Genomic DNA, 13,867 nt, shown 5'->3' on the forward strand with positions numbered 1-13,867 from the left:
GTGTGAATATGAGATGAAGTCCAGGACTGAGCCTGGGCCTGCTAAGGTTCAGAGGTCAGGGACAGGAAGAGGAACCAGCAAAGGAGATATGGAGGAGCCAGGGAAGTCGAAAGGAAACTGGAAGGTCTGGTGTCCTGGGAAGACAAGAAGAGTGCTTCAAGAATGAGTGTGTGGCCAACCATGGCAAATGCCTGTGAGGATTGGGAAATGGCCAATGGATTCGCAATGTGGGAGGCCACTGGTGACTTTGCAAGGGGGCAGGGACCAAAACTGTGCTTACTGCAATATTTAGCAGGCCCTGGACAAACATTATTGACTGTCATCAGTGAATGGCTGATTTCAGCACCTTCTGATTGGTCTCTTCTTCTGGTTTTACCTCCTCCAATCGAAGGATACTGCCATCAGGGTGATCTTTCTGAAATGCAAATATAGCCTGCCCCACTTGTATCTTCACTGCAAATCATGCTGGGATGAATATGTGGAAAGCTGTAAGTATAACGATGCTCTTTGTGGCATTGTTTACAATAGGGAATATTGGAAATAATTTGAATATTCAACAGGAAAGTGGTTATGGCAGCTAAGTTCCATCTAAACAACAAAATACTACTTAGCCATTAAAATAGTGCTATGGAATATTTAGTAACAAGTGTTCAATTTCCACTGTTAAGTGAACAAGCCAATCACAGAACAGTATACACATTCAGAACCAATTTACCAGTTAGCACAATAGTCTAAAGCAAGAGTTAGCAAACATTTTAGATAGCAAACATCCTAGGTTTTGTGGACCATATAGTTCAGACACAACTATTCAGTTTTAATGTGAATGGAGTCATAGATAATATGTAAATGAATTAATGTGGCTGTGTTCCAACAAAAATTTATTTATAGACACTGAAATTTAAATTTCATTTAATTTTCATGTCATGAAATGTTTTTTTCCCAACCACTTATAAGTGTAAAAGTCATTCTTACTCTGTGGGCAGTAAGGAAACAAGCAGAGGGCTGGCCTTGGCCCACAGGCCATCGTTTGCCCACTCCTGGTCTATAAGACACTTGGCCAAAACTCACCGTGGACATTTCACGGTAATGATGTGAGGTTATACTTTCCTCCCCCTTCTTGCAGCCTGTTTTTCTGTACCATCTTCCCCCAGGTATCTGTATGGCTCACCCCTTCACTCTTTTAAATCTTTTGCTCAAATAATATATTTTCATCCAGGCCTGTTCTGAGCACTCTATTTAAAATCATAGCCTGCCTGCCCCCTCTTTTACCTGTTTAATTTTTTTTTCATGGAGTCCCCAGTAGTATGTTCAATTTTTTTGGTTTCCCATAACACTTATCACTCTTTGACAGACTAAATAATTTACTTTTTAATATATATTTATTATCCATACCCATCTCTTCCCTATGAACCCCAAAGAATGCAAGCTCCATGAAAGCAGAGGTCTTTATTTTATTCACTGATGTATTCCAGACTTCAAGAATAGTGCCTGACACATGGGAGGGACTCAGTAAGTATTGTTAAATGTATTAATAAATAAAGCACGTACTATTTTAAAAATTAGAAACCTAATATATAAGATAACAAAGCCAGTAGTTTCCGTGTGTCCCCATGCCTAAGGAATGAAGGCCACCCACTCGACCAGCCACTCAAGCCCATTCTGTCACACTCACTCCTCCAGCTTCTCAAATAGCTGCTTCCCGCACTCAAGGCCGACCCAGCCGAGCACGCGCAGTTCACTACATGAGACGCCTCCCGTCGCCGCTAGGAGACGCCAGAGCACAGCCCTGAGACAAAGCCAAAACACTGGTGCCACGTGACACGCGGCGCACTCGGTGGGCGTCACGTGACGGACTCAGTTTTCCTCCAATCGCTGTGCACGTTGTGGAGATTCCACCCAGGACCAGGTCAGAGGCTTAAAACACCCAGTTCTCCCGCCAACCAGACGGGACAGCTATCCGTTTGCAGCTGGGTCGCGGCATCTCCCAAAGGTCTTCTTCTAAAGGGGCTTCGGTGGACCGCGGCCTGCGGCGTGCTCGGTCCCGGAAGTGACGTCTCCCAGAGGGGCCGGAAGTGGCAGTGGAGGGAGGGAAGATGGCGGAGGTGGTGAGTCCGGTGCCCGGGGCGGGGCGGAGGGAGCCAGGGGAGGTGGGTAGAGCCCGAGGCCCCCCAGTAGCCGACCCTGGCGCCGCGCTGTCTCCCCAGGGGGAGATAATCGAGGGCTGCCGCCTGCCCGTGCTGCGGCGGAACCAGGACAACGAAGATGAGTGGCGTGAGTGACGTTGGTGGGCGGGGCTTAGAAACCAGAGGGCGAGGGGCGGGGGGAATCTACAGAACCCCCGTGAGGGGGAGGGGCTTCTGGAATCCTGGGTCGGGCGGGGCGCATATTCTAAAGTAGGGGCGTGGCTTTTAGCCGTTCAGAGGACAGGGCGGGGCTTTGGAGAAGGGGTGGCGCTTGGTGACTGAAGGAGACTTGGATGAAAGCTACGAAGTGCTGGGGGTTAGGGATCTGGTCTGGGGGTGGGGTTCAGGTCGTAGAAGGGTGGAGCCTTATGGCCTGGCCCGTCTAAGGTCCCTGCCTGTGCTATTCCCATAGCCCTGGCCGAGATCCTGAGCGTGAAGGACATCAGTGGCCGGAAGCTTTTCTACGTTCATTACATTGACTGTGAGTGCTGGGCCTGGGTGAGATGGGCTGCAGGGTAGGGTTGGGGGCCAGCCTCTGGCATTCCTTCCTGAGCCATCTCCACTGCTGCAGTCAACAAACGCCTGGATGAATGGGTGACCCACGAGCGGCTGGACCTAAAGAAGATCCAGTTCCCCAAGAAAGAGGCCAAGACTCCAACCAAGAACGGACTTCCTGGGTCCCGCCCCGGCTCTCCGGAGAGAGAGGTGGTGAGTAGGTCCCCTGCTTCACCTCTTCTCTCCTGCCTATTTTTCTCATATCTTGGCCTTACGGGCTCCTGGATGGGCAGGAGGCGGCATTCTCCCACCCTAACTTCAGATGCAGAGGATGGGAGTCAAATTACAGATGTAGCTCCCAGAGTCCAATAGCTATTCCTATGTCCTTGAGAAGGCCAGAGGGTGGGGTTTGAACACTCCATGCTTAGGGGCCCCTCCTCCCTTTCCCATCCCACCACCATCCCCACCCCAGAGGAAGACCCTGGACCTATCTCTACAGCCGGCCTCCGCCCAGGCCAGCGGGAAGACCTTGCCAATCCCGGTCCAGATCACACTCCGCTTCAACCTGCCCAAGGAGCGGGAGGCCATTCCCGGTGGCGAGCCTGACCAGCCGCTCTCCTCCAGCTCCTGCCTGCAGCCCAACCACCGCTCAACGGTACCCTCAGCAATTCCAGGGACCTTGCTTTCTTCTCAGGTCCCACCTTCCCTACCTTCTGACCCACCTTTCTTGGTTTCTCTCTGCAGAAACGGAAGGTGGAGGTGGTTTCACCAGCAACTCCGGTGCCCAGCGAGACAGCCCCGGCCTCAGTTTTTCCCCAGGTGAGTTCCCCAAACCATCTCTTTTTCCCTTCCTGTCTTCTACACTCTGGTAGCCCCTTTCAGGGTCATCTCACAGCCAACCTTTCTATTCCTACCACCTGTCTCATCTGCAGAATGGATCCGCCCGTAGGGCAGTGGCAGCTCAGCCAGGACGGAAGCGAAAATCAAATTGCTTGGGCACCGATGAGGTGGGTGTGGGGAACAGCAGAAGGGGGAAGCTGTGTGAGGAGGGGATGTAGGCTGAGTGGAGAGTTAACTCAGTGACTGGTTTAAAAACAAAGGGTGGCCGGGCGCGGTGGCTCACGCCTGTAATCCTAGCTCTCTGGGAGGCCGAGGCGGGCGGATTGCTCAAGGTCAGGAGTTCGAAACCAGCCTGAGCAAGAGCGAGACCCCGTCTCTACTATAAATAGAAAGAAATTAATTGGCCAACTAATATATATAGAAAAAATTAGCCGGGCATGGTGGCACATGCCTGTAGTCCCAGCTACTTGGGAGGCTGAGGCAGGAGGATTGTTTGAGCCCAGGAGTTTGAGGTTGCTGTGAGCTAGGCTGATGCCACGGCACTCACTCTAGCCTAGGCAACAAAGCGAGACACTGTCTCAAAAAAAAAACAAAAACAAAAACAAAAAAAAAACAAAGGGTGGTGGGCAGTGGTGGGATTAGGAGCCAGGCCAAGCATGGTTCAGTTCAGCCATTGGGTGATCTTTTCCAAGTTATCCCTCAAAGTTTCAGTTTTTTTAATCTGGAAAAGGGGGATTATGGTACCTCCCCCATAGGGTTGCTATTAGGCTTTAAGAAGGAAACCTGTCAAGGGGCTATGAGCTCTGGTGTCCTGTTGAGCTGTCTCCTCTAATCTAGTGTCTTCTACTGGCCCTGGGCAGGACTCCCAGGATAGCTCAGATGGAATACCATCAGCACCACGCATGACCGGCAGCCTGGTGTCTGACCGGAGCCACGACGACATTGTCACCCGGATGAAGAACATTGAGTGCATCGAGCTGGGCCGGCACCGCCTCAAGCCGTGGTACTTCTCCCCGTACCCACAGGAGCTCACTACATTGCCCGTCCTCTACCTGTGCGAGTTCTGCCTCAAGTATGGCCGTAGCCTCAAGTGTCTTCAGCGTCACTTGGTATGAGGGATCCAGGGGGGGCTGCCCTCCCACCACCCCAGACCCTGCCCTTTCCCTGATCATCCTCTCTTCCTCAGACTAAGTGCGACCTGCGACATCCCCCAGGCAACGAGATTTACCGCAAGGGAACCATCTCTTTTTTTGAGATAGATGGACGTAAGAACAAGGTTAGTAGCTGAGGAACAGTGGGGTCCTGGAGTAAGTCAGATGAGCAGTTTCTTCCTGCTCAGGAAAACACTGACCAGTCAGGCTAAGACATCAGTTCAGCCTGTTTTTATTGAGTTCCTGTTGTAGGGCAGGTCCTGGAGGGTACACAGATGACCAGGAATTAGACATAATCTCTGTTCTCTGACAGCTTATAGTCCATGGGGGAGATAGACATGCAGGTGGCCACTTAGATCCCAGGGTGAAACAGGGTGCTCAGCAGGACCTAAAGGAGGTAGTCTTTGAGCCTTGACATGGAGAATGAAGTGGCTTAGGAAATTCCATGGCTAAGGGAATTCCAAGCAGTGGGGTTCTGAGGGGCAGGCACTGATGTACAGAGATGATGCAAAGATCATTCTGGGCAAGAGGCAGAGAAAAGAGGAAGAAAAAATGCTCTTGGAAGGGAGTGATGAGGATGCTCCACTAACCACTGTTCATTTTGTAGTAAGTGTGGACCTGGGCATCCAAGTGGCAGTGCCCAGTAGGTAGTAGGTAGTTAAAAAGCCATGTCTGAAATGTAGGATAAACTGTATGCAGAAGTAAAGCAGCAAGATCCATGATTTTGCTGGGGGAACCCCTAAAGCTGTTATTTTGTTAAATTCCAGAATTCCTTAGTTCTCTCTTAGAATAGTAAATAAGTTCCCAGAAGGTGTGACTGTGGGCATAGAGTATTAGGTTTTTGACAGCCCAACTCCCAAGACTGTCAAACAAGGAAGAGCTCTCAGGAGCCTTAGCATAGGAGTCTGACTTTATGGAGCAAACGTCAATTTGTTCTTAAATACAGCAGAGGGCAGTGGAGATCCCTAGCCAGGCTTTGATGGAGCTAGGGGAAGCAGTGGGGGTGAACCTGTTCAGCTCACCAGAGAGGCAGGTGATCAAGAACACCATCATGGGCCAGGCGAGGTGGCTCATGCCTGTAATCCTAGTAGTCTGGGAGGCCGAGGTGGGAGGATTGCTTGAGCTCAGGAGTTCAAGACCAGCCTGAGCAAGAGTGAGACCCTGTCTCTACTAAAAATAGAAAGAAATTAACCAAATAACTAAGAATGGAAAAAATTAGCCAGGCATGGTGGCGCATGCCTGTAGTCCCAGCTACTCGGGAGGCTGAGGCAGGATTGCTTGAGCCCAGGAGTTTGAGGTTGCTGTGAGCTAGGCTGATGCCACGGCACTTTAGCTCAGTCAACAGAGTGAGACTCTTGTCTCAAAAAAAGAAAGAACACCATCGTGGAGCTGGTATACATGGTTTCCTCAACACTGAGGAGTGGCCCTGCTTAAGCAGTGGAGACAGTCTGACTGGTGGTATGGGTCAGGCCCCAGGGAGGAAGGCTCCTTGTCTCTTGGCCTGGGGCCCAGCACAGAGAAGCTCCTGGCTGACCCTGGACCACCAACTGTGCTCAGGACCAGTACCTAGAGTGGTTACTGGCCTTTTCCCTTGCAGAGTTACTCCCAGAATTTGTGTCTTTTGGCCAAGTGTTTCCTCGACCACAAGACCTTATACTATGACACAGATCCCTTCCTCTTCTACGTCATGACTGAGTATGACTGCAAGGGCTTCCACATTGTGGGTTACTTCTCCAAGGTCAGTGCTCACCCAGGCTGTCCCTTGGCTCTGCCCTGAGCCAGGTCTTCTGTCACACTCACCTGTCCCTCTATTTCAGGAGAAGGAATCAACAGAAGACTACAATGTGGCCTGTATCCTAACCCTGCCTCCCTACCAGCGCCGGGGCTACGGCAAGCTGCTGATTGAGTTCAGTGAGTATGTGTGCTCTCCCACTGGTGGGTAGTGCACCCACTACTGGTGCCTCATGTGCAGAGAATCTCAACCCTGGCTGTGCAGCCTGGTCACCAGGGAGCTAGCCAGAAATAAAGGTGGCACTCCACCAAGGTTCTCTCCCCTTTCAGGGTGACTTCCTGGCTTGTGCGGGGCGGGTTCTTAGCCCCACACGTGACACCCAACTTTTCCTAAATCTGACTCATCTGTTCTGCCAGGGCCATAGGCAGGAGCTTAACAAGCCAATTGCTCATCTGTCTGGTACTACGTGCCACAATACAAGTCCTTGGGCAAGGACCAGTGGTTAAATTTCCCCAGTTGTCCCCCTGAGACTTGTAGGCAGTGCATGTTTAAAGTGCTGTTAACAGATGTAAGCTTGGATTTGTCCCCTGCTCCCTGTATTTGGTCAGGTCAGTCTCTTCACTTCCCTCCCAACCCCAGGGCTCCCTTATGCTTCCCTGCTTTTTACCCTCCCATCCGCACTCCCAATTCCATCCACCTTGGTACTCATGGAACCCTTGGAATAACCAAGCTCTGATCCAGGGGGACAGGGAGGAAGCTTTAGCTGTTTGCCCGGTGAAAACACGAAGGCTTGACTTGATCAAGGTCATGGTCCATTTGAGAAATTTTATTGGTCAAATGTTACCCAGATGGGTCACATCCTCAGGAAGTTTTCAGCCTGGTAGAGCAGGTAATACTTAAACTCAGTCTAACTCAGTCTTGGAGGTTAGCCCTCAATGGAGATGGGGTGTGGGTGGTGCCACCCAGGAGGTATGCTCAATTCTGCTGAGCAGGGTCCAGCAAGGTACCAGAAGCACCATTCCAGGCAGCTCAGAGGGTGGGTGGGTGTTTATTGGGGAGGGGCCAGGAGTCCCTGTAGCTGAGGAAGTGAGTGTGGCCTCCAGTTGATCTGTTAGAACTCTATATGCAGTGTGGCCCCAGCAAAGTTGAATAGGGACCCAAGCTTACCCCACCCCTTCTGTGCTTCCTTTCCCCAAAACCAGCCTCTCTGGTCCTCTCACCACTAGGTTGCTTGGTGGAAGTCACAGGAGATTGGGCAGGAGGGTAAGAATGGCCAGTAAAGATGTAACAAAGGCAGGAAAACAGAAAGGGCTAAGGTCCATTATGAGGCTGGTTATGACTGAGGGTGAGAAAGGGCTTCTACTAGAAGTAGCAGAGATGCCCCTGACAGGGTAGAATGAAGACCTGCCAAAGAGATATGAAGCTGCTTGCGTTTGTGGGTGCCTGAGGATCTTGCCAGGAGGTACCTGCCAGTGCCCAGCACATGTAGGAGAGAAAGAGCCGCTGTGGAGGTCAGCCACTTGGTCTGACGGATGACTTCTCTCTGACTTGGGAAGCACCTTCTCTCCTTGCATCCTCACAACCACCTAGTCAGGCCACCCTGGTCTTAGAGCAGCTGATGCCCCAAGGTCACAGCTGTGGGGACTGATTTCACTGAGAGAATTCAAGTATCCTCAGGCCTAGACCAAGGATGGGCGTCTGCCTCAGTTTCCTTCTCACACGCCCAGATTCTGGACTGGCAGAGGAAAAGCGGTGGCACTTTTTTCCATGAGCCATTTTCTCTGCACTCCCGCTGCCTGGAAGCCTTCATTGGCTCCTCAGAACCCCCCTGCAGCTGCTCCTCTCTGTGCCGTCAGCACCCCTCACATACTCAGCACACAGGTGAAGAGTGAATACTCATTAGTCCTTTATTAAGAAACTGAGGCACAGAGCAGAGAAGCCACATACCCACGGTCACAGAACTACCAAGTGGCAGGGCCAGGATGGAACAAGGCAGCCTACCTCTGCAACCCATGGTTTTAAATGTTGCTTGTGTCCATCTGTGACCACTTAACCACCCTCTCCTCCATTGTTTTAGGCTATGAACTCTCCAAAGTGGAAGGGAAAACAGGGACCCCCGAGAAGCCCCTCTCAGACCTTGGCCTCCTATCCTATCGAAGCTACTGGTCCCAGACCATCCTGGAGATCCTGATGGGGCTGAAGTCTGAGAGCGGGGAGAGGCCACAGATTACCATCAAGTGAGCCTGGCCCCACTTGCCTGGGGGTGCATGGCATGGCCTTGTCTGTTGCTGGGCTTTCTCACTCCCTCCTGGGGCTCCTGGGGACAGATTAAGGCCCTCAGGGGACCTGACCTTTGCCCTCCCACAGCGAGATCAGTGAAATCACCAGTATCAAGAAGGAGGATGTCATCTCCACCCTGCAATACCTCAACCTCATTAACTACTACAAGGTAGGCAGGTGGGCAGGGGAGACAGGTGTGTGGGGCAGAGCGAAGGCACCACGTGGGCTGACCACCTGCTGCTGCTCCTAACCAGGGCCAGTATATCCTCACACTGTCAGAGGACATCGTGGATGGGCACGAGCGGGCCATGCTCAAGCGGCTCCTTCGGATCGACTCCAAGTGTCTGCACTTCACTCCCAAGGACTGGAGCAAGAGGGGAAAGTGGTGACCTGGCACTGCCCACAGCAGTGACAAGACAGCTGGCAGGACTAGGGCTGATGGGCCATGGGTTGCCCCACCTGGGGCTCCTGAGAGGCACACGGAGGAAGATGGGGCTGAGGACAGCTCTGAAATAAGGGGACAGTCCTGGCAGGGTCCTGGTGATGCCCAGCACCACGGTGAGCTCAGGGCTCAGGCCAACTCCAGGGTCAGCTGGCTGTAGGCCCAGGCCTGCTCTGAACCAGGGACCAGAGGGAGCCAGGCAGCTGTGTACAGTGAGGTGGGGGGGTGGGGATACTCTGTACAGAAGGCTGGTGATTGTAAAAATTTCTTTTGTAAAGTAGGAGTTTGGGGTGGGGTGGGTACTGGCTGCAAAATTCTGGCCTCTCTTACCCCATTACCCCTGGCAATAAAATGTTTCTACAGGCCAGACCCATGAGAAGTTCTTGTGGGAGAGGGGGCCATGCTGGCTTAGGGCTCCAAGGCACCCACAGACTCACAGGTGCTGTGAAGAGCTTGTTTATTGGAGTGATGGAGTCTGGCTCCAAAGTGAAGAGCTGGTTTATCGATGTGGTATCGATGGCTTTCAACGTCAAGCTCTGGCTCTCAGTCCTCTGGCACCTGTGCGTGAATCTGCAATAGGGGGTCACCTCTACTGTTGCATTTCTAAGCTATAGTGAATGGGTGGTCTACATACCTGGGGAGGGACCCAGCTGCTCAGGAAATGATAACCCCTTCTAGACAGGCCAGAGAAAAGCAGTAAGGAAGCCACTCTTTCCACGCTACCCAGAAGAATACTGCAGTCATCCCAGGCTCCATCTGCCCCGCAGTGTTTCCCCGGCTCTAATGCTTCAAATCCGCTCATGGGCAAGATTCAGGGGTAGCCCATCCCTCTACTCACCGCTGCAGCGAGCCTGGGCCAAGTTAGGGCTCCGCGCACTTTGGCATCCGGGCCAGGGATGGTCTCCAGGCCCCACAGGGTGAAGTGGCTGAAACTGGCTGTGGCTCCCATAAAGCGGTCCTGGGGAAGGGGCCGGGCTCAAGCTTCCAGACCGCGGCTCCCGCCCGCACCCGCTTCCAACCCTATCCCTTTGCTCACAAAGTCCCGCTCCAGCGGCTCCCGCTCCTCTTCCTGATTGTCACTTTCCAAAGCCCCCGAGAAGTCCTGCTTCCCTATAAACTTCTCTTCGTTCTCCATCACGTATCCCACGAGGCCCGGCGGCACCGCCACCTCCTCGCCCCGTAGACTGCGGCCCCGAAACGACACTTCGAGTCCTGGAGACGGAGGTGCAGGGCCTCGGTCAGGGACCGACCCAGGCCTTAGGGCCCAAGCCCAGCAGGGCAAGCCCGGGGCGGCCCTCCCACCACCTCTAGGGAGACCGCGATCCCCAGGAGCCCGGCGCCGAGGAACGCGAGGGCTGCCGGGATTCGTAGTCCGGCTGCGACGCTCACCGTCGGGACCCTGGCGGATGGCGGGCGTGAAGAAGCGCCCCACGGGGGCCGACTGGCTCACCAGCACCTCACAGGGCAGCAGGTGCAGCGCAGCGGGCGCGGCGTCGCGAAGCGTGACGGGGCGCAAGTGGACTCGGTGCTTCTCGATGGCAGCCTCGTCGCTGCTCTCCATCCTCCCGCCGCCGCGACCCTGCCACTCGCCCGCTGAGGCCGAAGCTGGCGCGGAAAGCGCGCAAGGACTCTCGGGAGCACGGGCACAGGGCGCGCGGAGCCCCCTGGGAAGCGGAGTCTCTCCGCGAGGCGCTTCGCTGCGGTCCAGTCCAACGTTTTTTTCCTTTAATTTTTCATTTATTTTTAAAAATATTTTATACTTTTTTTTACAGTCTCGCTCTTTTGCCCAGGCTAGAGTGCCCTTCTTTCGTCAGCCTAGCTCACAGCAACTTCAAACTCCTGGGCTCAAGCGATCCTCCAGTCTCAGCATAATTTTTTTTTAACGGTACATACTAGTTAAAAAAAAAAAAAAAAGGACGGTTTTTTTTTTTGAGACAGAGTCTCACTCTGTTGCCTGGGCTAGAGTGAGTGTCATGGCGTCAGCTTAGCTCACAGCAACCTCAAACTCCTGGGCTCAAGCGATCCTTCTGCCTCAGCCTCCCGAGTAGCTGGGACTACAGGCATGCGCCACTATGTCTGGCTCATTTTTTCTATATATATTAGTTGGCCAATTAATTTTGTTCTATTTATAGTAGAGACGGGGTCTCGCTCTTGCTCAGGCTGGTTTTGAACTCCTGACCTTGAGCAATCCTCCCGCCTCGGCCTCCCAGAGTGCTAGGATTACAGGTGTGAGCCACCACGCCCGGCCTAAAAGGACGGTTTTTATATTGGGTTGGTAGGTAAGTTATTTAGTTTTAGTTTATTAGGGACATCAACCCTTTCCTCAGATGCACTGAAAGTATTTTATCCGTTTGTGGTTTGCCTCGTGAATCAGGGTATAGGTGATTTTTGCTGCACAAAGACTTATTTTTTGTAATTTGTCAACATTTTCTTTTTATGTCTTTTAGATCTCATGATTCTGTTTTGGTTTCTGTCTTCTTCCTTTCTTTCCTTCCTTCCTTCCCCTTCCTTCCTCTTACCTTCCTCTTCCCCTCCTTTCCTCCCTCCCTTCCTTCTTTCCTTCGTTCCTCCCTCCCTTCCTTCCTCTTTCCTTTCTTTTTTATTTTTATTTTTTGAGACCGAGGCTCAAGTGGTCCTCCTGCCTCAGCCTCCGTAGTAGCTGGGACTACAGGTCCACATCACCACACTCCACTAATTTTTCTATTTCTGTAGTGATGGGGTTTTGCTGAGTTAGGTCTCTCCTGAGCTCGCTCAGTTCTCCCCCGTTGGCCTTCCAGAATGTCTCTTGGTTCCTTAACTGTTCTCTAATGTCTATTTGTTCAGATACTAAACTTAGATATGCTTTGTCAGATTCTCCCATAAAACAAATGCATGCAAAACTGGAAATGTGGACTAATATTGCATTTAATTTATATATTTGAGAAAAAGAAAAGCATCCCTGGACATCCAGGAGCTAGCCTTGGTGTTCTGATGAACATAAATTTCACAGAACATCAACATTGGACAAGGTCACTCTGTGACTATAAGGGAGCTATACCAAAACAAAAGCACTCCATTATCTGGTCTGGACACCAGCAAAACATGAGCGTTGTTCAAATCACAAAGGTGATGAAACATCCCTCTTTCTTGGCTAATATAGTGACTGTTGTTTCTTTACCAATTACAGCATTAGCCTCCATATAGTCTTCTCTCCTAGGTAAGAGTTGTTAAGATAGTCCATCATAGAAATACCCACATTATGGGAGGCTGAGGCAGCAGGATTGCTTGAACCCAGGAGTCTGAGGTTGCTGTGAGCTAGGCTGACGCCACGGCACTCACTCTAGCCTGGGCAACAAAGTGAGACTCTGTCTCAAAAAAAAAAAAAAATACCCACATTACCACATTATGGGAAATACCCATATTATTAACATCCAATCCAGAGAGAAACCTTGCTTCCTCAAACCCTTCCCCAAATCACCCAATACAAGCACAAATCTTACAAGTCCTAACGTTCTCTTACTCAGGTGCCCCTTAGTGCAATAATAATAAACCCAATTTGTTCAATGATAGATGCGTTCCTGGTGGTTTTTGGCTGGAGGGTACTGATGATTAATTTAGAAAAAATCTTGTTTAGTAGGAAAATAAAATACATAATTCCATTTATTCACATTCCTTTTATATCTATCTGTACAGTTGTGAGGTTTTCTTCATATATAATAATTACATATTAAAAAGTTTATTTCTAGATAGCTTATATTTTTTTGTAGTAAAAATTTGGGGCTGGGAATGGTGGTTCATGCCTGTAATCTCAGTACTTTGCGAGGCCATGGTAAGAGGATCCCTTGAGGCCAGGAGTTGGAGACCAGCCTGGACAATTTAGCAAGAGTCCCATCTCTAAAAAAAAATTTTTTTTTTAATTAGCCAGGTGTGGTGGTGGCACCTGTACTCCTAGAAACTCAGAAGGCTGGAGTGGGAAGATCAGGAAGATCACCTGAGCCCAGGAGTTTGAGGTTACAATGACCTAAGATTCTGCCACTGCTGCACTCCAGCCTTGGCAACATAGTGAGACTCTGTCTCAAAAAAAGGGTGTATGTGTGTCTTTTTTTCCATTTTATTTTCTAACTTATTCTTTAGCTATAGGAGGAGTTGGCAAACATTTTCTGTAAAAGGGTGAAATATTTTAGGTTTTGTGGATCATATGGTCCCTCTCACAGTTACTCAACTTCACTGTGGTAGATAATACATAAATGAATAAGCATGGCTGTGTTCCAATAAAACTTTATTTGCAAAAACAGGCTGTGGGGCTGGCTTTGGCCTGCAGGCCAGTTTTTAGACCCTTTATCTATATAGCAAAGCTGTTGATTTTTATATATTTCTTTCTTTCTTTCTTTCTTTCTTTCTTTCTTTCTTTCTTTCTTTCTTTTTTTTTTTTGAGACAGAGTCTCACTCTGTTGCCAAGGCTAGAGTGCTGTGGCGTCAGCCTAGCTCACAGCAACCTCACACTCCTGGGCTCAAGCGATCCTCCTGCCTCAGCCTCCCAAGTAGCTGGGACTACAAGCATGTGCCACCATGCCCGGCTAATATTTTCTATATGTTTTTAGTTGGCCAATTAGTTTCTTTCTATTTTTAGTAGAGACGAGGTCTCTCTCTTGCTCAGGGTGATCTCGAACTCCTGACCTTGAGCGATCCACCCGCCTCAGCCTCCCAGAGTGCTAGGATTCCAGGCATGAGCCACCACACCTGGCCACTATATTAATTTTTAAAC

At 50.7% G+C, this 13,867-nt stretch overlaps 2 protein-coding genes across 7 annotated transcripts; one reads left to right on the plus strand and one right to left on the minus strand.

Annotated features, from left to right (window-relative positions):
* The first annotated feature begins 1,906 nt into the window (after positions 1-1,906).
* Positions 1,907-9,490, plus strand: KAT5 (lysine acetyltransferase 5). 6 transcript variants are annotated; one of them, XM_012778106.3, is made up of 14 exons: positions 1,910-2,105; positions 2,205-2,271; positions 2,596-2,664; positions 2,755-2,891; positions 3,151-3,333; positions 3,423-3,497; positions 3,611-3,685; positions 4,379-4,627; positions 4,705-4,794; positions 6,267-6,407; positions 6,487-6,580; positions 8,479-8,638; positions 8,769-8,850; positions 8,936-9,490. In XM_012778106.3, the coding sequence occupies exons 1-14, from the start codon at positions 2,094-2,096 to the stop codon at positions 9,068-9,070; spliced, it is 1,569 nt and encodes a 522-aa protein (XP_012633560.1). In that variant the 5' UTR covers positions 1,910-2,093; the 3' UTR covers positions 9,071-9,490. The 6 variants fall into 6 exon arrangements, with proteins under 6 accessions (XP_075857909.1, XP_012633560.1, XP_012633561.1 ...); XM_012778107.2 differs by having other exon boundaries at positions 1,911-2,105; positions 3,178-3,333; XM_076001794.1 differs by lacking the exon at positions 6,267-6,407 and having other exon boundaries at positions 1,907-2,105.
* Positions 9,491-9,563: 73 nt separating this feature from the next.
* RNASEH2C (ribonuclease H2 subunit C) lies at positions 9,564-10,769 on the minus strand. The gene is made up of 4 exons (XM_012778110.2): positions 10,513-10,769; positions 10,160-10,335; positions 9,962-10,081; positions 9,564-9,693 (listed from the first exon to the last, which is right to left on the minus strand). The coding sequence occupies exons 1-4, from the start codon at positions 10,682-10,684 to the stop codon at positions 9,667-9,669; spliced, it is 495 nt and encodes a 164-aa protein (XP_012633564.2). The 5' UTR covers positions 10,685-10,769; the 3' UTR covers positions 9,564-9,666.
* Between the last annotated feature and the right edge of the window lie 3,098 nt (positions 10,770-13,867).

Source organism: Microcebus murinus, chromosome 4 (genome assembly GCF_040939455.1).
Source record: "Microcebus murinus isolate Inina chromosome 4, M.murinus_Inina_mat1.0, whole genome shotgun sequence".
In the NCBI taxonomy this organism is placed as follows: Eukaryota; Metazoa; Chordata; class Mammalia; order Primates; family Cheirogaleidae; genus Microcebus; species Microcebus murinus.